This window comes from Callospermophilus lateralis, chromosome 5 (assembly GCF_048772815.1).
Source record: "Callospermophilus lateralis isolate mCalLat2 chromosome 5, mCalLat2.hap1, whole genome shotgun sequence".
Taxonomy (NCBI): domain Eukaryota; kingdom Metazoa; phylum Chordata; class Mammalia; order Rodentia; family Sciuridae; genus Callospermophilus; species Callospermophilus lateralis.
In genome coordinates, this window is record NC_135309.1 from 71,260,177 (window position 1) to 71,287,848 (window position 27,672).

Consider the following 27,672-nt stretch of genomic DNA (forward strand, 5'->3'; position numbering starts at 1 on the left):
GGTAAAAACTCTAGTCCATCATATATTTTTGTGACATGGCAACTTTCCCCAAACTCAGTTGTTTTACAGGGTAGTCAGGGAGTTACCCCAATCTTTCATTTTACTCAGAAACAAAAATACTCTACCCAAACTATACCATATCAAAATCAGCTTATAACTATGCCTCAAAAATAAGGCTTTGCGGGGCTGGGGGTGTAGCTCGGTGGTAGAGCGCTTGCCTAGTAAGCATGAGGCAATGGGTTCAATCCTCAGCACCACATAAAAATAAATAAATAAAATAAAGATATTGTGTCCATCTACAACTAAAAAATTTTTTTAAATTAAAAAAATAAGGCTTTACTATGTAACAGCAAATCCCACCATTATGTATAATTATGATGCATCACTAAAAAATATGGGTAAAAAATAAGGCTTTATAAGCCTTAAGTTCTTTGATAAAATTAAGGGATGAATATTTTATACCTAAGAAAGGAAGAAAGAAAACATTCAGGTGAATAAATACCTGTGTTAGGTTTTTAAAAATCATAAAAGAAGAAAAATATCCTTCCATTTCTTTCACAAAACTGTACTATGAAGACTTCTTTCCTACATCTATGATATCATCAATATATAACACCTTAAAATAAAATGATCGGTAGCAAATATCAACCAGCTTATGAACTAGAATTTCTGAGTGGCTACTATTATTCAATCACTTTTCTTAGGTATACAATGAATAATCATTTGTCAATTTCCATTTCTTATCACCAACTTATACTTTAACTTCAGTTCTCATATAAAATGTGTTAAATGAAAGTCCATAAAACATAGTTGTTTAAACAAACATGAGCCTTAAAGTCTAGGCTCAGTCACAAGCCTAGATAAGAAAAGAAAGTTCTATTCAGGACTTTCTTTTTCTCACTTTAAGAGCTATACCTGGGTACAGGGTTTTATGACCCCTTGGGTACAGATGTAGCTCAGGGGCAAAGTGCATGCTAAGCATGCTTGAGGTCCTGGGTTCAATCTCTAGCACCAAAAAAGTAAAAAGTTATAATAGTTTTAAAATGTGATCAGTTGCCTCGATGATAGAACAAACAGCAGCAACTCTGTTCTAATTATAAGATGATTTTTAAAAACTATTTTTATTTTTAAGATTAAGCATCCTCATTGACAATCCAGAAACACACTTGCTGACTTTTTGGACATACACACCTAAAACAGTTAAAAGTGATTCCTCAATTTTCAATGACAAGGTAGAAGCAAAAACATGTTCGCAAGCTGCAACTGAATTCTTCTATCCCTCTTTAAAAAAAAAAAAAAATTTAATTTGCTAAGCCACTCACCAAACCATAAGGAAAAACAATTTTCCAAAAAGCCAACAAAATCCAGAAATAGGAATCTAGGTATCTAGCCAAAATTATCACCCAAACCCTGCTGCTGCAAAAAAGCCAAATTCCCATAGCTCATTAGAGAAGACCTTTAAAAAGAACTCAGGTTAGGGCTGGAACTACAGTAATGTATATAGGTTCAAAAACCAGATAACATTCAGCTTGTTCAGCTTGAGAATACATTAGGCTTTCTCTTGTTTCTGCAGAGGAAAATGTGTGCTGCTGGAATTAATATTAAAACTATCCTTGCAACAGAAGGCAGGGGGAGGGTAAAAGGAGAAAATGTAGAACAAAAAGGTAAATCTAAGCTCTACTGCCTAGGAAAGTAGAATAGGGCTGAAATTCTCCCACATCACTATCATTACATTATAGATTTGGCTCAAAATCAGTTAACTATATATATCACTCATAAATATCAAGCCACCCACAGGGTTTGTGTTACTGAAAAATATTTCTTAAATTATTATAAATTTCTATTTTAAAAAGCATCAATCAAAATAACACTGGGCCATCCAGTCATAGAGCAAAAAGCTTCCTCCAAAGAGAACTTAGCAGAAATTTCAGTTGGAAGGAATGTGAGTAATGTGGAGTGAATGGGATCAGGCTCTCAGTACGATTTTAATAAGGCTTCTACCCACCCTAGCTGTTAGGAGTACTGAGTGGGCTCCAACAGAATGTCTCAGAGGGATGCTTCTTGGAGACAGGTCTATATGTTTAATTCCTGACCCTTCTCCTTACCTAAAGCTTGGGGAAGAAAATAAATATTTACTTTTTAATTAAAAAGAGCTTTGGGCATATTATATTATTTAATATTCTGTAATTTTCATTTTCTGAACCTTTGGCTTATAATTTTATCAATTTATGATACATGGAAAAATGTATGAAGGTGCCATAATCAGTAGTACCAAATGAAAATATAAACCTTGCTCTTCCTTATCTTCTATGAATGCATGGTACCCTAAATATCCTGCAAAGTTACTTTGTACACTTGACAAGATTAGGGCAAACCATTCCATTTCCATATTATGAGCAGAAAGAGTTAACTAGTCTTCAATCTCATCTTCCCAAATATCTCCATTAACATCCACAGCATGGAACAACCTGGAAGCATAAAATAAGGTACATATTTAAGCACTTCAATAAAACTAAAATGTAATGTTTTTTCTCCTCTCAAAAACACTTTCTGTACTGTTTTAATAACATCTGTGTATATCTTTTCTTCTTTTTAATCACTCCATAGAGGAGGGCTGACATCTGGGTCCCTCTTAGCAAGTTGCCTTAAAGTTAATAAGAATAGTTCTTTTAGCTACTTGTGGTGGTACATACCTATAATCCCAGCTACTCAGCAGGCCGAGGCATGAGGATCACAAGTTTAAGGCCAGCCTTAGCAATTTATCCTATCTTAAAATAAAGTAAAAAGGGCTGGGGGTGTGGTGTGGTTTAGTGACAGAGTGCTTGCCTATAATGTACAAGGCCCTGGGTTCAATCCTGAGCACCAGACAGAAAACAACAACAGCAAAATTGAGAGGAAAAAAAGTAAAGTATTTTCAGACAGTGTATATTCTCATTATTAAACTCACTTTCAAGAAACTAATATAAACATTTATTTGGAAAATGTAGTAGAATTCTCTAAATCCAAGTACATAAGTAAAAGATGCGATTTGTAGTCTGCAAATCAGGTACCAAAAAATGCTGCTAAGTCTATGGATTCTGTGTATACATACCTGTTAAAACATGGGGAATCGGGATCAGTAAAATGTTTGTAAGGGTTTGCTCTAGATAGAGAACCCATGCAAATCCAGCAGAAATATTGCATACAGCCAGTACATGTCATCTTGTTACATCCATCTAACTTCTGGTGGGAAGGACAAAAAGAACATTATCAAGGATGTAAAAGCAAAAGTGAAAAACAAGTGCCAAAAAGATTCCATATAAAATTCTAGTTTTCTCCCTGTTTTCACATAGAATTGAAATATACAGGTAACACACAACTATTTAATGCTTACAATTTTGCATTACAAGTAAAATATAGAAAATATTTAGTAGGTATTCTACAAATAGATACTTAGCAAAATCGTTTTTTTAAAAAATATTTTTAGTTGTCAATGGATCTTTATTTTATTTATTTATATGTGATGCTAAGAATCGAACCCAGTGTCTCACATATCTTTTCTGATAAACGGTAGATACAAACCAAACATATGACTATATATGTACTTACATATGACCATATATATGATGATATATGTAGTTAGATTAACATTAAAATGTTTGGATTAAATGTTTAAGTTTTAAATTTTTACATAAACCTAAGTAAATATTTGGTATCAAGTCTTCCAACTATTCTAGGGCTAAGGCATATCAGAAGATCAAATATAATGCCAGGTTCCTATGTGTGTGTAAACACACACACACACACACACACACACACACACACATAAACTGAAACTAGAGAATATGTAATGCCATCAATATTAACTAGAGAATCACCACTAGGTTCAGTTCAGATATAAAGGATTGGAACAGTAGTTATATTTTGACTTTAAAAGGTTAAAATTTTGGCAAGAAATAACAGATTTTTCTAATTATTTGACTCAGATTAATAGAAAAAAATTTCTCTACTTTCTAAGTATATACTTGTTAAATGGGTATGCTGCTTTCCTGGGTAGTTTTGAGGAATAAGATGTAACATTTTTCCCTCTTGTACTGGGGATTGAACTCAGGGCTGCACACATGCCAGGCAAGTGCTCTATCACTTTTTTTTTTTTTTTAGTTCTCAGCGGACACAACATCTTTATTTTATTTTATGTAGTGCTGAGGATCAAACCCAGCGCCCTGAGCATACCAGGCAAGCGTGTTACCGCTTGAGCCACATCCCCAGCCCTCTCTGACTTTTTAATGTTTTTATTTTTTTGGTACCAGAGATTGAATCCAGAAGTGCTTAACCACTGAGCAACATCCTCCACCCTTGTTTATTTTGAGAAAGGGCCTTGCTAAATTGCTAAGGCTGGCTTTGAACTTGCAATCCTCCTGCCTCAGTGTTCTGAGCTGTTGGGATTACAGACCTGAGCCACTGCTCCTGGCTCTTCCACTGCATTATAGTCCTGGTCCTTTATCTCATTTTGAGACAAGGTAATGCTAAATTGCGCAGGCTGGACTCAAAACTTTCACTCCTCCTGCATGAGCCTCAAGTAGCAGGTGCCAGTGTGCCTGGCCAGATGATGATTTTTTTTTTTGGGCGGGGGGTAGTATGAGGGTAGAACCCAGGGACCCTCTACCACTGAGATGCATCCCTATCCCTTTTCACAGTGCTTTCTTATAAAGACAATTGTTCTCACAGTTTATCCACCTCAGAATTGAATGAGTTATGCTTTACCTATTATTTATTTATTTTTTATTGAGACAGCATCTCACTAAGTTTCCAAGGCTGACCTAAAATTTGAGATCCTCCTGCCTCAGCCTCCTGAATAACTGGGATTACAAGCATGTGCACCATACCCAGTCAGATATGATTTTTTAAAAGTTCAGAGGTAGTTAGTTGACTGTATCTCCAGTATGTCCTCCTCTAACTAGCTACAGTTTGAATAAGGTTTGTACCCTCCAAAACTCATGTTGGAGTTTAATTCCCATTGTGGAAACTTAATCTGACTATGGTGTTAGAGGTGGGCCTTTGGGAGAAGATTAGGATTAAAGTCATGGCAGGGAGACTGATTAGAAACTCATGAAATTATAAGATGAGAGACTACAGGAAACACACACTCCCTATCTCTTGCTATGTGATAGTCCGTAACTGTCTTGGGACTTTGCCAAAAAGAAGGCCCCTCAACGTTAGACCAGAACCTAAGCCAAAATAAACTTTGTTCTTTATAATGTAGCCAATCTGGGGTAAATTAGCAAGATAAAATGGACTAAAGCATAGCCCATTCAATTCTAAGGTGGATATACTGTGAGAACAATTGTCTCTACAAGAAAGCACTGTGAAAGAGAAGTCTACATACGTTTCAGGTCAATAACAAACTCAGTGGACAAGTGCATTGCTGTAAGTGCAGCTACTGGGAAATCTGAAGGCCAACCTGAGCAACTTAGCAATACCCAGTCTCAAAATAAATTAAAAAATAGGGCTGGGAACGTAGCCTAGTGATACAACACTTGCTTAGTATACACAAGGTCGGGGCTGGGGTTGTGGATCAGAGGTAGAGTGCTCGCCTACCATACGTGAGACACTGGGTTCGATCCTCAGCACCACATAAAAATAAAATAAAGATATTGTGTTCACCTATAACTAAAAAATAAATATTTTTAAAAAAAAGTATACACAAGGTCTTTGGTTTAATACCCAGTACTGCAAAAATAATAAAACAAAGTCAATAACATTGTTAATAGTCAAATTTGCATTTTCTAAGTAAGAAAGCTTAGTAAATACTAAATTGTATTTGTTTATAACTCATAAAATTGACTAATAATAATGATGACATGTTTTCAAATCTGTTTGCCTCCAAGTCTGATACAAAACATTCACCTGTATGGGAGTCCCACAACATGGGCAACTCTTTGAGTTCTTTTCCAGCCACTCTTTACTTTCCATTTCTTCCAGGGCCTTCTGAATCACCCTCTTACCATACCTCTGTTCCAAAAATCTTTTATTAGCTTCATCTGCTTGCAGGTACTCATTTCGTAAATCTATTAATTTCTCTAGAAAGTGAAACAGAGAATAAACTTTTATACTACTTTGAATGCTAAAAATCTTTTAAATAAATGGCCATACTCTTTGACTGAAACATTTCATATCCTGCCTCTGCTTTCTTTTTTGCCCTTAGCACCTACCATTACCTAATATCCTTATTTATTTTGTTTGCCTGTTACTCCCACTAGAATGCAAGTTCCACAAAGGCAGAAATTTTGTCTCTCTGGTCACTGCTATATGCCCAGAGCCCAGGGCAGTTACTGACACAGAAAGATATATCGGATGAACACCTCTAAATATAAAAGAATTGAAGCCATACAGCCTTGATGGAGAAGGGGTAAAGGATATGGGGCCTGAATTCACAGTTACAACATACCTGCAGTTACCTTACATGGAGAGACCCCATGATAGGTCAACCTACACAAGGTACAGAAGGCAAAATTGCAGCTGGAGCAGATGCCCATGGTACAGCCAGGCTCCTGCATCACAGGCAGCTGGCAGCATGGGCGGGGACAGTATACAACATCTGCCATCAGGTCCAAGGTGGACTGGAGGAGAAGGCGGTCATAACGGGCAAATAACTCTGCTTCCACTAACTCTTTGACCTGAAGGGAAATATAAAACACCATAGGTTTAATAATTCCTTAACCAGTTCTGATCCTGAGGAGATTCTTAGAATGCTGTATAAATTAGATGGGCACAGAAATTGAAACCTCTATCCTCCTTCAGAATAAACCAAATAGGCAATGGTCTCTATCTTGACTGAATGGTGGTAGCATGGATCTACACATTTGTCAAAACTAATCAAACCATACAATTTAAATGGGTATCTCTTATTGTAAATAAAATTATGCCTTAAAATTTTATTTTAAAAACAAAGAAAATAAAAACAAGTAGGATGACTTATGCTAAAGTCTATGAATGATTCCAAAGGATGTCCCCTTCAGATCCCAATCTCACCCCAGTAAAGGCTAGTGATTCCAAGGTTGATGGAATCCTAGCAGATACACAAAGTAAGCAATTATGAATTACTTCATAATTCCTTGAACACTTCTCCTTGTCTAAGACTGCCCATTCCAAGGCCAAAAAAGGTAGCATTTACATTTGCTTAAATGATAGATTAAGACCATAACAGCTTTTCCGCTCCCCACAAGTGCTAGGGATTGAACCCAATGGTGATTTACCACTGAGCTCTATCCCCACATCCACAGCCCTTTTTAAAAATTTTAAAACAGGGTCTTGCTAAGTTGCTAAGGCTGGCCTTGGACTTGTGATCTGCCTGCCTCAGCTGAGTTGCTGGTGTGTGCCACTGTGCCTGGCCAAACTATATAGCATTCTTAATGGATACAGTGAAACAACTTGTGTGCTTGTTCCAAGGCCTTAGATTGCACCATGAGCTATCAAGGAAGTCCCTGAGAAGAAGTCTCCTTCTGTGAAAGATAATTAGGAGGCAACCATTAACAAAGTCAAGTTACCTGACCAGGAGTGGCCACTGAAGGACACTTTGGTTCTGGGCAATTGAGGCATTGGACTTGGCCATCTTTTATCTGGATTTCAAAGTAGTCCTTCAGACAGGCTTTACAGTACACATGCCTACATTCCAAGAAGTACATGCACTCACTACCCAACTTCTCACAGAAACAAATATTGCACAGGAACAATTTACTATTAAAGCATTTCATCTGCTGAGCTTGATCAAAGTCCAAGATTTCCTGGATCAGACTTGACAATGATTCCACATCCTGTACAGCTCTTTCATCCAAAACTTCCTCTTGGTCTACATCAGATGCAGTAGCTCCTCCAAACTCTAGTTCTGTGTTGGAAGAGGCCTGAACCGTCCTTCTCTGCACTTTTTTCTGAGAGCCCATCTTGAGCTCAAAAGGAGAGACAATGTTCAGGTATGCTAGGGTGTCTTCCTTAAGAAACTGCATCCAGGCAAACAGGACCACGCTGCCTCGGTGCTCTTCCCACAGGTTGTCTAAGTGCTTGCAGAGAGCAGAGAGCTAGGAAAAAGCACATGAAAATGCTGTTGAGTTTGGAAAGAAGAAGCTGCTATCAATTCTTTGATCTCTCTTGGAATATTTTTAACTTGTAAGTTAGGCCCTCACACTTCCTAACATAATTTTTATTGCTATGATAAACTGTCCTACAGAACAGTATCAACATTCTTATTGAAGCACTCATATTCAGCAACATGAGCCACAACAGAATACCAAGTCCTAAGTACCAGGAAAACAGGAGAAATGGCAAAATTCCATATGATGTAAACAAGATTTACATTTTACAGCTGAAATGAAGGATTTTTTTTTTATTCTTTGATTTTGGTTTTAGTATTACTTTATACCTTTATGCAGAAGAAAGAGATCTAGTTCTACAACAAACTATTTTTTTTCTTTTGGGAATCCTAGCCCTGTAGGTATTCTGGAATTATGGTTAGAAAAAGAACAGTTAAAAAATATCATCCAGGACTGGGGATGTGGCTCAGTGGTAGAGGGCTTGCCTAGCAAGCCTGAGGCCCTGGGTTTGATTCACAGCACCACAAAACAAAATCATTCAAGAAAGAATAATCTTTTCAATAAATGATGATGGCGGGATTGAAGTTGTAGCTCAGTGGTAGAGCACTTGCCTAGCACATGTGAAGCACTGGGTTTGATCCTTAGCACCATATAAAATAAATAAATAAAAATATTGCATCCATCTACAACTAAAAATGCATTAAAATAAAATAGTGATAGCAAAATTGAATATTTACATACAGAAGGATAAAACCAGACTCTTATCTCTCACCAGTTTAAAAAACTAAAACCATAAATGTAACACCTAAAACTATGAAACTACTACAGAAAACATACGAGAAATGCTTCAGACCACTGGAATGAGCAGGGCCTTTTTGGATAAGACCCTAAAAGCTTAGGAAACAAAAGCAAAAATGAACAAATGAGATTACTGCAAACTAAAAAGCTTGTGCACAGCAAAGGAAATAATCATCAAATTAGGAGACAACCAATAGTATGGAGAAAGTATTTGTAATGTATACATCTGACAAGGGTTGATCCAGAATACATAAGAAACTCCAAAAACTCAATAGCAAAAACAAACAAAACAAACAAAAAATCCCCACCAACTAACTTGATTTAAGTAATCTGGGCAATAGGAGACTAGAGGTATAGCTCTGGGATAAGAGTGCTAATTTAGCATGCACAAGGCCCTGGTTTCAATCCCCAGCACTACAAAAAGACTAGTGGAAGAGCAGAGAGGAATAGACCTAAGTAGATATTTCTCAAAAAAAGAAATACAAATGGCTAACAAGTATATTAAAAAATGTTCAACATGACTAATCAGGGGAAGTGCAAACCAAAATCAGAATGAGATATCACCTCATTCCAGCAAGCACAGTTATAAAAAACAAGTGTTGACAAGGATGTGGAGAAAAGTGAACCCTTGCACATTGTTGGTGAGAAAGTAAACTAGTACAGCCAATATGGAAAACAGTATGGAGGTTTCTCAAAAATTAAACACAGAACTATAATCTGATCCAGTAACCCCACTACTGGGTATATATCCAAAGAAAATAAAATCAGTATGTCAAAGAGATATGGGAGTATCTTCACTCTCATATTAATTGCAGCACTATTTACCATAGCCAAGAAGTGGACTAAACAATCATCAATGGATGAGTGGATAAGGAAAATGTAGTACATTTATATAACAGAATACTATTCAGACATAAAAGGATCTCCAACCATGTAACTGGAAATCATTAAGTGAAATAAGACAGGTACAGAAAACAAGTACTACATGATCTCGATCATATTTGGAATACAGAAAAGTTAATCTCATAGAAGTGGAGAGTATAATGGTTGCTACCAGAAGCTGGGGAGAAAAAAGGAGAAGGAAGACTGGGGAAAAGTTGATTAATAGGTACAAAGTTACAGTTACATAGGAGCAAAAAAATTCTGGGTGCTATTGCACAGTAAAGTGACTACAGATAACAAAAATATTTATAAAGAAAAAAGGAATGATGTTAAATATTTTCATCATAAAGAAATTATAAATACTTGAGAAGACAGATATTTACCTCAACTTAAACTTATATATGTAGGTATGTAATGTAAACATACATAATGCATGCATTAAAATATCACATATCCACTAAATACATTAAATCTTTATGCTTTTATATGTCAGATAGAGAATAAATTTAGAAAATAAAAATACCACCCAAGTTTTAAAGTTTATTCTAACTTTAAGTCCTCTCAAAAAGTCAACTCATCTGAAGGATTTACTAGCAGACTTCAACCTTAGAGCTTGTTTTTCAGATTTACAAGCTACTTTTAATTAAGCAATCTGGGCTTACATCAGATCCTGATTAATAGAGGGAAGTGACTGATACTGACCTTGGACATAACTACAAGCCCTCAATATGGTTTGGCTGCCATAGAGTAAGCTTACGCTTTCTAAACTAAGCAACCAAAGTTAAACTATTTTGTCTTTTTCTCTTTTAAAAATGGTCTGTTCAATTTGAAAGGCAAATATAAGAGGATTTTCCATTAAAAACGTAAAATATTAGTAAGTAGAGCTCAGGAATTATAAGCTGCTTTTCCTTTTTTAGGTAAACACTCAAAAATAAGCCTTCCAGATGGCAAACAAATGTTATAAATTTAAACAAGTCAAAAAGGACCACATTTTCTGTTCTTTGCTCTGCACAGTGCTACTGACTAAACCTCATACAGGTAAAATCTTATATACTTATTGGTGAGATAAGATTGGACAACTAATACTATTTCACATTTGCTTGAAGATGCTTATAATATCACTCATGCTTTTGAGAAATGTGCTAACATCTGTAAAATGTAATAAATACTTAAAAGGGAAGCTCTGTATGCTGTGTGAGTCACCAAGTCCAATAAAAAAACCCATTCTTTGGCCATCCCTTTTTCTTCTCCAGTCCCTTCTCAAAAAACAGGGATGCATGTTAATGTTAATGTGAAAGGGAAAGGAGAAGACAGTGGAAAAGAGCAAGAGAGAGACCATGTGTGTTTACATTGGAGGAAGAATAATGGAAATACCAGAAAACTAAATCCACTTCTTGAATCCTATCTACCCACCCCAATTCAATGAATAACAACAGGTCCATGTGTCATATTGATAGTTGTTCACTATCAATAGGTAAATTCATAATGCCATGGAGTCAGGGTGCAGCAACAAATGAGAAATGAACCATGAAAGAATCTAAGAGACCAACTAAAATGTCAATTATATGCATAAGAATTTGATAAAGAATCATACTGTAATTTTAGCTGTAAAACAAAAAATGAACAATCCTCCTCCTCTGCAGCCCCCAACAGGTCAGCATTAAGTATGCTAGAATCTGAAACTACCACTAGACAGTTAACCTATTGTGTTTTCATGTGTGTACATGCATAAATGCATGAAAGTCAAATATCAAGAGCTCTCTGGAGAAATGAAACTATAAATATCTACAATAATCTGGTCATCTATCAGTGATCTAAATGTCCAATAGTCTCTATCTTCCTGGGCAAATACTCAGCTGTCTTGCATGTACTAGCTCTGGTACAGATACTACAATGCAAAGTAATATACCTTTTTATTCTACATGTATTATCTTTTATAGAGTTAATTTTTTCAAAACCATAATCTCAATTTTGCAAAAGCACTTTCATCTAAAAGATTAGACTGGTAGGTGGGGAAATGAAAATTATATGTTTAAAAACTAAGGAGCTAGGGCTGGGGTCATGGCTCAGTGGTTTAGCGCTTGCCTAGCACATATGAGGCTCTGAGTTTGATCCTCAGCATCACATAAAAATAAATAAAGCATTGTGTCCATCTATAACTTTAAAAACTTAAAAAATTTAAAAATATAAGGAACTATTCCTTGAGATAAGCAACTCTGACAGGTTTTGTCTTAATAAATATCAATCTTTATCATGACCTCGAGAAAAGTAGCTGTTATTGATCCATTATGTCCCAGAATATATGTTTATCAAGAGTTCAGGTTGAAGAAGTGCATGAAGGCTTCAAACATAAATGATAAAGAGAAGAAAATGCTAATTACCTGATTTAATTAATACATACTGTTTACATTTTTTGAAATATCACACTGCAGCCTATAACTATGTATAATTAAGAAAAGAAAAAAGAATTGAGGATGTTACTAGAAAAGAATATATAACCCAGAGGGAATAAAGGCTCTCAACAAAAGGTCTCAAACTTTAATGAGATCTCTACAAGAACTGTACATGTTTCTATTTGTGTACATTTACAACTAAATGATACTAGTCAATAATTATTGATTAATATATAGATTTTTAGGAAGAAAATTGCTTGGTATATTTACTCAAGAAATTCGCTTATTATAGCTACCTTAGCTCAATTTTCAGTCCTAATTACATCTTTCATTTAAGGAATGGATTTTAAAAACTAAGAAAAAAATATCAACATCTATGAAAAACGAGGACCTTATAGTCTCCATTACAATAGAGATTAAATTTAAAAATAGTAAGACAAGAAACAATATACTTGATTAAAACTTATTACCATTGCAATTCATGATTAATCACTTCAGTTACTGCCATTCCTTTTTAAAACACTAAACATTTTCAATTCATTAACATTAGGATTCATGAAGGCAAGTGGGAAAAAAATTACAAAATCAAAGCCATTTGTTCTTCATGCACTGAATTCAAGATCATCAAAGTAGTCTTCAATTAAAGATGATTTTGTAAGGTTCTAAAATGGATAGGAGAAATTAAGTTTTGGGTCTACCTGAGTTGGTGACAGCCATTTGCCACTAAGTGTGAATGAAGGTGGGGAGGAGGATGGATAATCTGGTGGCAGTTCAAAGTTCAGCACAAGTGGAGGCAGAAAGCAAATGGTGTATTCAAAGCCACTAGTCTGGAGACACTCATTTGAATTGCCTGAACCAAAAACAAAGATTAGAAAGGATCAGTTGATCAACACTTGAGTGTCCATTACTGTTGAGCAGTGCTCAAGAAAGACTAATGCTTTAGTTGAGGGAATAAAAACCCTCCCCCAAAGCACTTTCTATTCCCTAATTTTAACTTCATAGCCACCACTTAAAAAAAAAAAATCTTCTAAGCCCTCAAGAAATCTACTAAGCATCATGAAATGTGTAATGAAGACATATAACACATTATTACATAACACTTCTCAGTACATTTCCTAACATTAATAATCAATGTTTTGTTTTGTTGTTGGTTATAGTAGACAATTAAAGATGTAATCCAAAGAAAAAGATGTTTATTTCTATCAAACAACCATGACTTTCTTAGACTAGGATGTGCCAAATACCCACGAATCACAGTTGAGAATGTTTGTGCCAGCACAATGATCTTGGGCTTGAGGACCTGTTAAAACACACAACACTCTCACAACCAAAGTTTCATTTAAATGATCACTTGTTCTTTATTCAATATCCCTAGAGTAGAAACATTTTGAGAAAGCATGCATCACCGTCTTCTGTTTGTATCAAAAGCAGCAGTTTTGTCTTTTTGAAGCAAACAGCCACAGAGTAACAGGATATGTCACTTGTTTATGATAGCTGAAATGATTCTGGAAACCAAATAGTATCAACAACCACAATGGTACTTAAAGGCTTTCCCAAGTTTTACGTGTATATTCTTTCGTTTTCTCTTTGATTATCTCTATTAAACTATCAGTGACTCACACTGTAAACTGCTAGTTAGAAGACAGAATGCATGAAATATGCAGGATAATACCTCAATTCAGTGGTCAAAAGGCAGAATGAAATTGCAAACTGCTTATCTCCCATTTTTTAAAAATAGAAACATGCATTAAATCTGTACTACTACCATCTATCACTAATGCCTAGAAACACACAATGACAAATAGTTTAGAGTACACTAAACATTTGAGAGTAATCTTTATTTAGAAAAATCTGTGTAAGAGAATATTAGTAACTAACCGCTCACAAATATCTTGAAATTTTGTGGCAAATCCAAATAGATCCTGGTTTCTCCACCTTGGACAGACTCTGCTTTTCTAAATTCATCTCCATCATAAATACTTGCCAGGGCCAGCAATTCATCTTCCTGAGCTTCTCGGTCTTCTGACGACATTTAATGTTCTGAAGAATTGAAGATAATTGTTCAAATCAGTTAAGAATAGAAATTATACAGAGTTGGGGAAAGTTTAATAGTACATAAAACAAAAAATTCCTCACAAATAACTGCAAAGGATTAATCAATACTCTCACTTTTCTAATAAACTAAAAATGACAGCCATATCTAGCATTCTACTAGCTTTGCAATAAAATCTTTTTTTAAAAGGGTGCTTATGGTGCTTCCAATTGTTGACCTTATCAGTTAGGTATCATGACTGATTCAGGGGGGAAAGCACAATTTTAAAAAAATTTCAAAAGAACAAATAAAGCTGGGAATATAGCTTAGTGATAGAATTTCAGCCTATTATGAATGAGATCCTGAGTTCAATCCTCAGCATTGCAAAAAATAAAATAAAGGACAAAGTGCAATCTACTTTGCTTATCCACTGAACTTAGCAAAACCTTGTTCACCAAAAGGACTGGAAAGAATATCTGATATGCATCTTAAACTTTTATTGTGAGGAGACTGTGTTGTGCATTATAGAATATTTAACAGCATCCCCTGGCTTGTACCCACTAGATGCCAATAGTGCACCACCCTCCAAGTTGTGACACTCAAAAATATCTCCAGATGTGGAGTAAAATTGCTCCCAAATGAGAAAACTCTGTTCTAGATAATGTTACAGACATAGATACTATATAAGAAAGTTAGACAACTGAGCAAGCAGCAAAATAATAGATTTCTGAAAGAATACCAAATTCCAGATAATTAAATGGGAAAAATATGCAATGAGAATCTATAAAATTACTTTAATAAAAACAAAAATATTACCATCTTGTCAATTAAAATGTTGTATGTAACTACAGTTGTTCCCTCTCAACTACAAACTTGTTTCATTAACATGTACAAAAGTGAAAGGTTAGGTCTTGGTTTTACAGATTATAAAAGTTGACACTGTAGCTGGTGATGTAACTCAGTAATAGAACTTACCTAGCATATGTGAAGCCCTTAGTTCAATCCCCAGTACCAAAAAAAAAAAAAAAAAAAAAAAAAAAAGGGCTGGGGATGTAGCTGAGTGATAAAGCACTCGCCCTAGCATGTGTGAAGGCCCTGGGTTTGATCCCAGCACCATGACACAAAATGGTGACACCAAAAAATTTAAACAAAATCATTTAAAATATTCCATTTTCTAGTTATGTATTTTTTCCAACAAATGCTAATAGCTCTGTTTAAACTGCATCCCTTGTCTAAGGCACAGTGACATGTTCTATTTGAGGTCAGTTAGTACCTGTTAATAACAACCAGAAGAAAATGATATTAACACTGCAGTCTGAATTTCAGTTCTGTTTGGAATTTGTGCAAATCCCATTTATTCTCCAGCCAGTGGAGCTGAGACTGCAGAAGCTGGGTAAGAGGCCAAGATGTGGGACTCATATTAGATATACTATAGAAATCCTGCCATCTGCAGAAAAGAAATATGAAAGATGTGTTAGGACTCTGTCCAAATTTAAGTTCTGAATTTTCATTATGACTACTTATGTCAAACACAACCTAACATATGGCCAATCCTAATCTACAGCTGCATAGTACTCTCCCACAACAGACTGAATCAGGTGGTTAAAGGGGCAATTGCGTGTTCTGCAGCAATGACAGAGGCCTTCTTATCTCACTGCACTCAGCCCAGAGAGGAACACAAGGTCATATGAAAGGACAAGATACATGCCCCATAACAAACATCTTCCTACATTTGTTTTTTATTTTTCTCTCCTTCCTCTCCTGCTTCTTCTATTCATTTAACTCCCCATCCCCCTCCAGTTTTTCCTTTCTCCTATACATGAATTAACCTTGGCAGTGACATTCAAGGTTAGCTCAATGTTGATGGCAGGATAATATTTTAAAACAAGAGAACACATACATGCATACATACACTTTTTAAGTTTTATTCTAAATGCTTTAGAGTCAGACTTCTAAACTGGGGTCCACAAGAAGGGAAGTGTATTCCACAGACGGGTTATGGAGAATCCAATGAGTACCCTGAAATTATATGAAAAATACTGTATGAAACCATAATTTTAAAACCAGATTCTCAGCCAGTTTCGGTAGTGCATGCCTCTAATTCAGTGCATGAGACCGAGGCAGGAGGACCATGACTTTAAAGCCAGCTTCAATAACTTAGTGAAGCCCCTAAGCAACTTAGTGAGAACCTTTCCCTAAATATAAAAAGGGCTGGTGATGTGGCTCCGTGGTTAAGGAGCCCCATGGGTTCAATCCCCAGTACTAAAAACAAAAAGCAGATTCTTAGATGTGTGACTTCCAGATAGGACAAGAATAATATTCAGAATCGATTTTCATTTATTGAGCATCTACTATGTACTATATTGGATCCTTCTGCATGACTTTTAAATCTTCAACAATTTTACCAGGTGATAACAGGATTAAGCAAGCTTTTTGTTTCTTTCCATTAAAATATTTATAGATGATATGAAAAATGAGCTTATAGTTTTAGGTTACTGTTCTCCATCTTGTCTGCACATTAGACTCTCCTAAGGAGCTACTTTTGAAAATCCCAAAATCCAGGCTATACTCAAGGGCAACTGAATCAGGACTCCAAGCTGTCCAGGTGATTCCAATATGCAGTCAGGGCTGAAAACCTGTACTCTTAAGATGTACTTCCCTTCAACAGTTCTCATGACCTAGCACACTAGACTTCAGCTGCTTAAGTTGCCAGTGGGCCCTAATTCCCTAATTCTGTTCCTAAATTCCATTTTCTACTGATTCCACCCCCTCATCATCCGAGGCCCAATCCAAAAGCCCTTATTCCACTCAGCACTTTCCAAACAAGACACCATGTCTTTCTTTAAAATGCAAACATTATGACATTGTCACATACCACCTGATGTTACAGTAGCTGATGAATTTGCACTTCCTCTCCTACTAGTCTGTAAAGGGAGAAGACCAAATCTTTCATCTGTGTATTGTTCTCGTCATCTAGTAGTGCTTTGCATTAAACACTGGAAAATTATAAATGGATCGGGGTGATACGCAGTGTACTGGAACTAGGGGATCTAGGGGCATGGTGTTCAGTGACCACTCTGCCACATCCCACTAGAAGCAGGAAGTTGGGTCAGTCGTCACAATAACATTAAGAACAGTAACAATTAGTGAACTCTCACCGTGTCAGGCGTTGTGCTAAGCCCTTTCAATGCATTAACTGATGCTGAGTTCCACAACCACATGAAGCAAGTCCTATTACTATATCCATTACACAAATAAGAAAAATGACAGCGTAGGTTGACTTTCTGGCCCAAGGTCACACAGTTACTAAAGAACTAAATCTGGATTAACAACGCCTGGTTTCTTCATCTGTAACACGGGAGCAACAAGAAACCCTGGCGCCGACAAGAAATAATTCAAAGTTTAATACTAGTTGTGGCAAACCGGAAACCGCTACAGCAGTGAGGGAAGCCCCTCCTCCGCCGTATTTCCCTACAGCCTCAAAAATGCTACTCATTCTTCCAGGTCACAGCGTGCAGACTCCAGCCCTGCAGTCAGCCCTGCAGTCAGCCCCGCTCCGGGCTCAGCGGGTCGCTGCCGGTCTCCACTGCTGGCCACCCGGCGTGCAGAGCTATTTGTGCAACTCAGCAACTACCCGAGGCAGGCCCAAGCCGAGCTGCCTGCCCAGGGCCAGAAAAAGAGCGCGCTGTGCGGCCGGGCGCGGAGAGGACCCGCCCAGGGCGTCCCGAAGGAGCAGGGCCTGGACCTTCCTCTTCCCTCTAAGCGTCCCAGTGGGCGCCGGGCCACGCTGCCGGGTCCCAAGTCTGCGAGCCTCGGGCCGGCTGAACAGGCCCGGCCCGGCCACCAGTCTCTGCCTCGCGCGCCCAGAGCGCGGTCCCCTCCGTACCTTCCGGCCGCCCCGCCGTGCCGGGCCCGATAGTTCCGCTCTCCGCCCTTGCCCGGGGCCCCCGCACCACCACTCGCCGGCCAGGCCTAGAGACGCCCAGCTCAACCAGCGCACCGCCTCTTCCGTTTTTAGAGCTGTCAGCTGAGCTGGGCGGATACGGCAGGGCGGCAGCCGGCGTGGGGACTGCTCTGCGCAGCCTCTGGGACCGTCCCGGTTTCCTGTGCGCCCTCCGCAGGCCATAGGCGGCGCTGCAGGCGAGCCAGCCGTTCCCACCACCTCCTCGTGTGCTTCTAGAGTCCATACAAATGCAGATTCGGGGGACCTCTTGGTCCGGGGACTCCGTTCAGTAGTTGTGGTTGGGGGCCGTGAATTAGAATGTTTACCAGTTCCTAGACATGAACTCCAGTCCGCGGTCCACTTGGGGTAGAGTCCCATAGCAATTCTAGACCTGCGCCTCCAGGAGGACTAGGCAAGCCTCCCACCCACCCGACTACCTTCTGAGAATCGCTGCCCATCTTTCTCGCACCTCCAGTATGAAAGCATTGACTTGTTGCTCATTACAGTGCTAACTACCACATTTATTAAGCAGTTGAATGCTTCAAGCATCGTATGGTTTTATGTACATTTTCTCCACATTTAAACTTTTTTGATTTAAGTGATCATTTGTATTCTCACTTTACAAAGGAGAAAATTGAGATTCAGATACAACAACTTAACAAAGGCCACATGATTATTTAGATATGAGCAGGAGTTAAAATTGCATGCTTCCTATCGCATTCCATAATATAAAAGATAAAAATGAATCAAAGGTCTAAATGTGAGGACATTTAAAATTATTAGAAAAATATAATAAGTCTTTATGAACTTGGATTAAGCAAACTTTCCTTTTCTCCTTTTCTTCTTTGAAGTACTGAGGATTGAACTTTTATGCTGAGCTACATCCCCAGCCTTATTTATTTATTTATTTATTTATTTATTTATTTATGCAGTGACGGTGATTGACCAGAGGGTCTTGTGCATACTAGGCAAATGCTTTACCACTGAGTTACACTCCCAACCTGTATTTTTTTATTTTTTATTTTTTTTTTTATTTTGAGAGAGATTCTTGCTAAATTCTGGGGCTGTCCTTGAACTTGTCCTTCTGCTTCAGCCTCCCAGCTTGTTGGGATATCAGGTGTGAGCCACTGTTCCCAACAGGCAGTAGTTTCTTTTACAGGACACAAAAAGCACAAGCAATAAAAGGAAAAAAAAAAAATAGATAAAGTGGATTTATCAAAATTAAAAACTTTGTGCTTCAAAGGACAATATCAAGAAAGTGAAAAGACAAACCACAGAAAATATTTGCAAATCATATATCTAATAAAAATTAGTTATCTAAAACATCTAAAGAACTCTAGCAACTGAACGATAGAAAAATGGACAAAGGATCTGATTAGGTACTTTCCTAATGAAGCTATGTACATGGTCAGTAAAAGCCTGAAAGATGCTCAACATCGATAATTATCATGAGGAACCTCTTCACACCCACGAAGATGGTTGTAATAAAAATAACAGGAATTGGTGAGGATGTAGAGGAATTGGAACTTTCATTTATTGTTAATTGGAATGTAAAATGGTACAGCCACTTTGGAAAATAGTTTGGTAGGTCCTCAAGAAATTAAGTGTAGAGTTAAAATGAAACTCAGCAATTCTACTCCTAGATATATACCGAAGAGAACTGAAAAATGCATACTGAATCAAGGTGAGCAGGGAACCCTGCCTTTGAGAATGTGAAGAGAGCTGGAAATTTGGGATTTAATCTCAGGCCTATAAATAGTTAAACTATCAGATAGCTTTGAGATACTTCTCAGTCTACATTTAGAAAGCTTAGGAGGCATGAGGATTGTGAGTTGAAAACCAGCCTGAGCAACTTAGTGAGGTTCTAAGAAACTCAGCGAGACTCTGTCTCTACATAAAAATATAAAAAGAGGTTGAGAATGTGGGTCAGTAGATAAACACTCCTGCGAATAATTTCTGGTCTAAAATAAACAAACATATAAACAACAACAATAAAAAAATGAAAAATGCATACTGTACATGAATATTCATAGCAGTAATATTCACAAAACTGAAAAAGTGGAAACAACCAAACTTCCATCAATGAATGAATGGATGAACAAAATGTGGTATATCCATTCAGTGAAATACTATTTAGCAATAAAAAAGGAGTACTGATAGTTGATTTGTTATGGTTTGAATTTGGAATGTCCTCCAAAGGCTCATGTGTTGAAGGATTGGTCCCCAATGCAGCGATATTCACAGGTGGGGATTTGGGAAAGTGATGGAAGCGGGCTCCGTGGTGAACACCTGTAATTGCAGTGGCTCTGGGAGGCTGAGGCAGGAGAATCATGAGTTCAAAGCCAACCTCAGCAATGGGGAGGCGCTAAGCAACTCAGTGAGACGCTGTCTCTAACCTTGTCCTTCCTGGGCTGGAGATGTGGCTCAGTGGTCGAGTGCCCCTGAGTTATTGGATCAATTCATTAATGTTATTTATACCTGAATGAACTATTAGGAGGTGATGGAAACTGTAGGAAGTGGAACCTAGTTAGAGGAAGTGAATCCTTGGGGGCATTCTGTAGGGGACTATATCATATCTCCAGCCAGTTAGTTGGTCTCTCTCTGCTTCCCACCTGCTCGGCAGTTTTCCTCTGCCACGGCTCCTTCCAGCCATGATGTTCTACCTGGTCTCAGGCCCAAAGCAATGGAGCCAACCCACCATAGAGTAAAACTTCTGAAACTGTGAGCCAAAATAAATATTTCCTCCTTTAAGTGGTTTTTCTCAAGTTTTCTGTCATAATTTTGAAAAGCTGACCAACACATGCTTCAACATGAATAGAATCTTAAAAACATTGTCAAGTGAAATAAGTCACACAAAAGGCCACATATTGTATTTTTCCATTTATATGAACTGTCCAGAATCGGCAAATTCATGGAGACAGAAAGTAGATTAGTAGTTGCCATGGGCTAAAACAGAAGGAAATGGGAAGTGACTATTGATGGGTATTTTGAAGAGGGATAAAAACATTGTGGAATTAAGAGAACAGTGACGGTTGCATAACTTTGTGGATGTATTAGATATCACTGGATTGAACACCTTGTGGTGTGTGAGATACTGGGGATCGAATCCCAGTGTTTGCTAGGTGATCCCACTTACAACTGAGAGGCAGCTCCACATCCCCATTTTTATCTTTTTTGAGACAATAGTCTCTAAATTGTGCAGGCTGGCCTCAAATTTGTGATCCTCCTGCCTCAGCCACCCAAATAGCTGGATGGTTGAGGCAGCATCTGGATTATACATTTTAGAAGGTTTAATTTTATCATCTGTGAATTATATCCCATTTAAAAATTCTTTTAGGTTTGAAGCACTGTTCTCAGTATTTAAAAGGAATACAGATCTGTTAGCTCCTACTCCTGGGAACCATCAAACTAATGTGCCTCTGATGATCTAGTGAGCTCCTGTGTCTTCCTCATTCTATATTTCTTGCTCCCCCAAATTAATAGCAGAGCTTGGACTCTGATCCAAGTTCATAAGATTCAAAAGCTCTTATCCACCTGCCTCCTAGGCAGGAGTGGCTTCGCAAGCCACAACCCCTGCGGTCACACAAGTCTGCACTGAGAAGGGTCCCAGACTTAGAAGGGCTTCTCATTTGATTTGATGCTATGATGTTGCCATCTTGAAATTCCTAGTAATTTTTTTTAACAAGAAGTTCTGCATTTTAATCTTTCCTTGGAATCTGAAATTTATGTAGTTGTTCCTGTACCCAAGAGAAAGGAAAAACAAGTGGGTATATCAGAGTACCCAAAGGGCTTACTGGCTATAACCTAGAGAAAACTTGAAATACCAATAATCACTCCTAACTTTCTGTCTACAAATCTTGATTGTCAAAAAACAGAAACCTGACTATACCAAACCAAACCAAAACATATTCCTTAAAAAAATGCAAAGGAAGAAAGAAGAATCTCCAAACTATTCACCAATGTCACTATTCACATTTAGCCATAGGAGCAAAATGCATGGCAACCCTACCTCAGGGTGCTCAGACTAGAGACCAGACACCTCCCAGAAATGCAAAAAGTGAGGAAGCCCAAGAACCAGCTTGGGAAATTCTCACAAAGTTGTAGCAGAAGGTAAATTATGACATCATGTCATGAACTCATGTCAAAGGTCACAAGAAAGAAAAGGAGAGCATTTCAGAGTAAGGTTAATAGTTTGGTGGATGTTAAAAGTCAATTAAATATTTAGAATCTAGTTTTGAATAAAGAATTGGATAAAAAGAGTCTTTTAATAAGTTTTACCTTTAGACTCCATGAAAATAACTGACTTTAGTGACTTTGGTTTTGTGGGTGTGGTTAGTCTTTTCCAATGAGCTTTTCCCTCATGCCCAACCTGGGACTGTGTTAAACACTTTACATGCATTGTCTCATTTAAAAAATGCTTAGGACCCCCACATCTTAGGTAATTTTGTCTTCCTATTATACAAAAGAGGAAATTGAGGCCCTAAGGATGAAGTTATTTGACCAGTGTCACAAAATGGTGGACCAGGGTTAGGACCCATGACTCATCAGTCTGACTCTCTCCAGTAGTCTATAAGACAATTAAGAAGTTACAATTTGCTATAACAAATACAGACAACACAAAATAGTTCTGGCCTAAGAGTTACAAGGGAAGGTCCTGAAGAAGTTAGTATTAGAGTTTAGGACATAATGTGAATATAGTGAGGCAGAGGAAGAGACCCAGCTCTATCTCCTGTTCTCAGATGATGGCGCCTAGGTCTAGGAGAGGGTGGAGTGTGTGACCTAGACCAAGGTTCAGACATAGGCCATTAAGTGGACATCAGCTTTCCACCATCAGAGGTTGTGCGGGGACTTTGCTGAGCTCCTCCCACCTTCCCAGTGGGCACAGCCTCCTTTCTGAGAGCCACCATGCACAAGCACTCCTGAATCAAGCCCTTGACATATGGAGGAGCAACAGTATGGAGAGGAAGCCCTGGCCCAGTTTCTAGGGAGGACTGGATGGTGGTGAGCCCCACCTAGTACCAAAGTGTTGCTGAATTCTTGCTGATCAACTATAATTGTTTATTTGCTCATCATTTAGATCTTAAAAGTCTACATTCATGTGGGATTCTAAAAAGTTGGTTGTTTTTAAATGGAGACTTTATCCTAAAAAAAAAAAAAAAAAAAAACAGAAAACTTGGGAGCTATCTATACTACAAGTGCAATTGTAAATAACAGAGTGCTACCATGCCCTACTTAGAGCTCTGCTCTAAGTGCTGTGTATTGACTAAGCTAAATCTTACAGCAATCCCATAACAGAGTTACCATCATCATCATCATCATCACTATCATCACCATCCCTAATTTAAAGCTAAGGAAAGTAATCATGGAGAAGTTAACCAGTCTGTCCTTGTCACACAGATGGTCAATTACAGATCCAAGCTGTGAACCCAGGCAATTGGAGTACTGAGCCCACATCATTAACTCCAATGCTATGCTTGAACCAAGCCAATGCTTTCTCAAGGAAAGTGGTCAGTTGGGTCTGTAAGGAGAAATAGCCAAATCACTGTGTGACCAGCGTCCCTGGTCAGTGCAGCCCAAACATAACACAGGTCATCCCAGGGTTCTATAAAGACAGACTCTTACAAAGGCTTGAGGTTGCTGACAGTAGAAGATGTCTTCTGTGCTCTGATGCAAGGTAAAATTTGATTTACAATAATAGGCACAGAATGATCATGTTTATACTTGCAACCTGGCATTTTATTATTATTCCCCTGAATAACAGTGAAAAGAGTTTTGTAACCCCAAGGTAACATGGCTCTGTGAGAAGGAAAGAGAGGTGAGATTTAGCAGCAGCTGCCATCATAAATCAGTGTGTGGCTGTTTCTCTCAGAGCTCCGGGCTCAACTCTTGACTGTCATAAACTTGTAAAGGGAAGCCCCGTGAGAATTTATGTAACGATGGGAAGACTCATTTTCCTTCCTGTAAGAGCCTTTCGGAAGCAAGGAGAGAATTAGGCTGATTAAATTCTATATGAAGAAAAGAAAACAAAACAAAAACCAGTGGTGTAGAGGAAGGGAAAATATGGGTCAACTTGAGCTACTTCTCTTGCCAACAAAACTGACCTTGTAAACAGAGAAGAACATGCTGAATTCCCCCAAATAAATGAGTGACTGGATGACCGAATGATTTAATGACTGAGTGTGATCCTGGCTTCCTCCGGGTGGTTCTTTCAGTGTGAGAACAGTTCGATCCTGGAGTGACCCAGAAATGCTGAGTACATAACAAGGCCAATCAACAGAGTCAGCTTCTGAATATTCATGAACAGATGATGCACCCAGTCAATATGTTTGATTTTTTTGTGTTTACTGATACATTTTCAAATTCACTGTGTAACCCAAAATTCTGAAGAAAAAAAAAGAGAGAGAGAGAGAGAGAGAGAGAAGAAAGAAAGAAAGAAATTTGTGTTAAGAGCATTGGTTATTTCTGAAAAGGGTTGTCAAATAAAAATACTTTTACCAAAAAAGTACTTGTTGTTTACCTGTAATTCAAATTTAACTAGGTGTCCTGAATATTTATTGGCCAAATCTGGCAACTTCTATCTGGGCCAATAACCTAAGTAGAAGAGAGAGCTGAGGTCAGTATCTGGGAGAAGTGCCTGCACCTGGGAGTCAAAAGAAAGGGAAACTAAAGGAGTCCAAGAAGTAGACAGAAGAATGTGCAGACATATGGAGACAGAACCAGGTAAGTGATGAGCTGTGACACGGCTGTCAGGGAGAGGTGGGGTCCAGGAGGAGGCTAGGAAAGGAAGCATCCAGCTTCCTTATAGAGCTATAGAATTGGTGTATTGGTCAACTTTCTGCCACTGTAACAAAATATGTGAGAAAATCAACTTAAAGGAAGAAAGATTTATTTTGGCTCATAGTTTCAGAGGCTTGGCTAGCTCCATTGTTTCTGGGTCAATGGTGAGGCAATATATCATGGCTGAAGGGTATGGTAGAACAAGGCTGTTCACACCACGGTGGCCAGGAAGGAGGTGGGTGGCGCCAGGGGCTCAGCACAAGATATGGTCCTCTCAAGGACCCACCCCTTCTTACAGTGCCGATCACCTTCCATAGTACATTCAAGTGTAAATCCATTCATGGATTAATCCACTGATGAGTTTAGAGCCCTCATGATCCAATCACCTTCCCAAATCCCCACCTCTGAACATTGTTGCATTGGGAACCAATCCTTCAACACATGAGTACTTGGAGGACATTTCAGATCCAAATCATAATAGTTGGCTTTAGAGTTTGGTCCTTACAAGTTTGCTGGTGCTTCTGAGAAATTCTAATCAAGGTTCTCAATGAGGTTGGACAGGAGATTGATTGCATGTCTGAATTGCCTGGAATGTATCAGAATAAAATCTGAGGATTGGGTAAGAACTCATGTGGTCCAATTTTGGAGTCATGTTATAGTTACCAAGGCACAAAATAAGTTTGGAAGATAACACCAATCTTTTCTTGCATTCTTGAAAATCAGGAAGGAGGTCTGTAGTTTGCAACAATTCATTCTAAAGCCCTTGCCTTCTCCAGTCAACGTTCTTCCCAGTCTCTTTTGTTCTCTAGTGTAGTCCTCTTTGTAATTTCCTCAACTTTCAGCAACCCCCCTCCTCCTATCTAGCTATAATTTTATTATAGAGACCAACTAAGCACTCTTTCCAGTAAAAAGATCTAACCAACTTCCCCAATCCTGCCCCAAATGATCTGAAAGATGAAGCATTTTAGAAGGAGGTTAAATTGGGCTGGAAATTATAGAATACTCTGGCAGATTGGGAGAGGGAGAAGTATGAATTTTCTTGTCCTATCCCTGGTATTTTGCAAAAAGAGAACTGCCACTCTTAAGACATAAGCCCTTTTCTTTTCTTGAATATTTCTATTGCTTGGCTAGTTTCTCCTTGGAAAATGCATACTTCTTTCTGCACTGGACCCAGAAAGAGGTGTAATTGTATGTGAGCAAACATCTATCATCTGTCCCAACAAAATCCACAAAGTGCTGTGACAGGAGCTGGTGACCAGCTGGTGACCCAGAACATCTAGCTGAGTCCCCTGTGTCAAGATTCCTGGCCCTGCCACACAGGATGGTGCATGCCTATAATCCCAGTGGCTTAGAAGGCTGAGGCAAGAGGACCACAAGTTTGAGGCCAACCTCAGCAATTTAGTGAGACTAGGTAAAAGCACCCACGATACAGCCTTGGCAATTTATTGAGACCCTGTCTCAAAATTTTAAAAATGAAATAAAATAATAAGTGATGTGGATGTGGCTCAGTGGTAAAGTGCCCCTGGGCTCAATCCCCAATACAAAAAAAAAAAAGAAAGATTCTTGGCTTTAACTTTAATAAGATCTTTCTGAAAAAGCAGGCTGACTTTGGACGGTACAGCCACCTACCGGACTAGAATGACCCCGAAGACAATGCTTCTTGGCTAAATCAGAGCTGCCTTGTATGGTGCAGTGGCAGCTGCTGGGCAGAGTCATGAATCTGTCCAGAAGACCCGATCCCTGAGAGTGGGCAGCCAGCCCAGCAGGACCTCAGCCTTCATAGCTGGCTCGTGAGGCCCCAAAGGGCAGAGTCCCACACTACTAGTCTGACCCCTTGAGGTTGCTCAAGACTCAAGAATTTTGAAAAGATCCTGTGAACTTCACCATTCCCACTCCACCCCTTGGCCCCTCCCTGTGACCAAGGGGTCACGTGTGAGCAGCTTCAAGTTGGTGGTGAGCAAGGCCTATGGAAACCAACCTCAATTCTGCCCTCTTTTTAAAAATATTTTGGACTTAAGGGAGGCTGTCCTTAGTTGTTTCAAATCTGAGACTGCTACTCCTGCCCCTTCAAACCTCTTTTCAAAACTCATGGAAATGAACCTTTTACAGACAAACTAGTGACAACTCCATTCAGCCAGACACAAGGAGAGAAAATGACTAAACAGGACCTCAATCCCAAAGGCCTATAAAAAGTCTGATGCCTTTTTGCTAGCTTTGGAATCTTTTACAATTTTTAAAAATTTATTTATTTAGCTTTGGAATCATAGTTTTATATTAGCATTATATCCTTAATGTGAATAGAACAGGCACATGGCAAGTTAAAAACCACATGCGAAATCCAAATCCAAACTTTTCTCATGACCATTTTCTTCTCTCTCTCTCTCTCTCTCTCTCTCTCTCACTCTCTCTCTCTCTCTTTTATACCTGGGATTGAACTCAAGGGCACTCTACCATTGAGCCATACCCCCCAGCCCTTTTTGTATTTTATTTAGAGACAAGGTCTCACTGAGTTGCTTAGCATCTAGCTCAGTTGCTGAGGCTGGCTTTGAACTCTCAATCCTCCTGCCTCAGCCTCCCAAGCTGCTGGGATTATAGGTATGTGCACCGTGCCAGGCTCTCTCATTACTTTTTTCTAAATCCAGTCAAGACAACACAACATGAACACACACACACATACAAATAAATATATGTTTATAATATCATAAATATATTTACATTACATATATACACAAAAAAACATATAATAAATATATATAAAACAATGTCTTTTCAAGAATATAA

The 27,672-nt window shown here is 38.3% G+C and overlaps 1 protein-coding gene across 8 annotated transcripts; it reads right to left on the reverse strand.

The window, feature by feature from the left end:
• Positions 1-1,102: 1,102 nt before the first annotated feature.
• Rnf14 (ring finger protein 14) lies at positions 1,103-18,170 on the reverse strand. Of its 8 annotated transcripts, none has more exons than XM_076856797.1 (10): positions 18,058-18,170; positions 16,084-16,190; positions 15,445-15,618; positions 14,018-14,179; positions 12,838-12,989; positions 7,527-8,054; positions 6,428-6,656; positions 5,887-6,059; positions 3,092-3,222; positions 1,103-2,468 (listed from the first exon to the last, which is right to left on the reverse strand). In XM_076856797.1, the coding sequence occupies exons 4-10, from the start codon at positions 14,169-14,171 to the stop codon at positions 2,411-2,413; spliced, it is 1,425 nt and encodes a 474-aa protein (XP_076712912.1). In that variant the 5' UTR covers positions 14,172-14,179; positions 15,445-15,618; positions 16,084-16,190; positions 18,058-18,170; the 3' UTR covers positions 1,103-2,410. The 8 variants fall into 8 exon arrangements, with proteins under 8 accessions (XP_076712912.1, XP_076712911.1, XP_076712913.1 ...); XM_076856796.2 differs by lacking the exon at positions 18,058-18,170 and adding an exon at positions 17,330-18,044; XM_076856798.2 differs by lacking the exon at positions 18,058-18,170 and adding an exon at positions 17,330-18,044 and having other exon boundaries at positions 16,072-16,190.
• Positions 18,171-27,672: the final 9,502 nt, after the last annotated feature.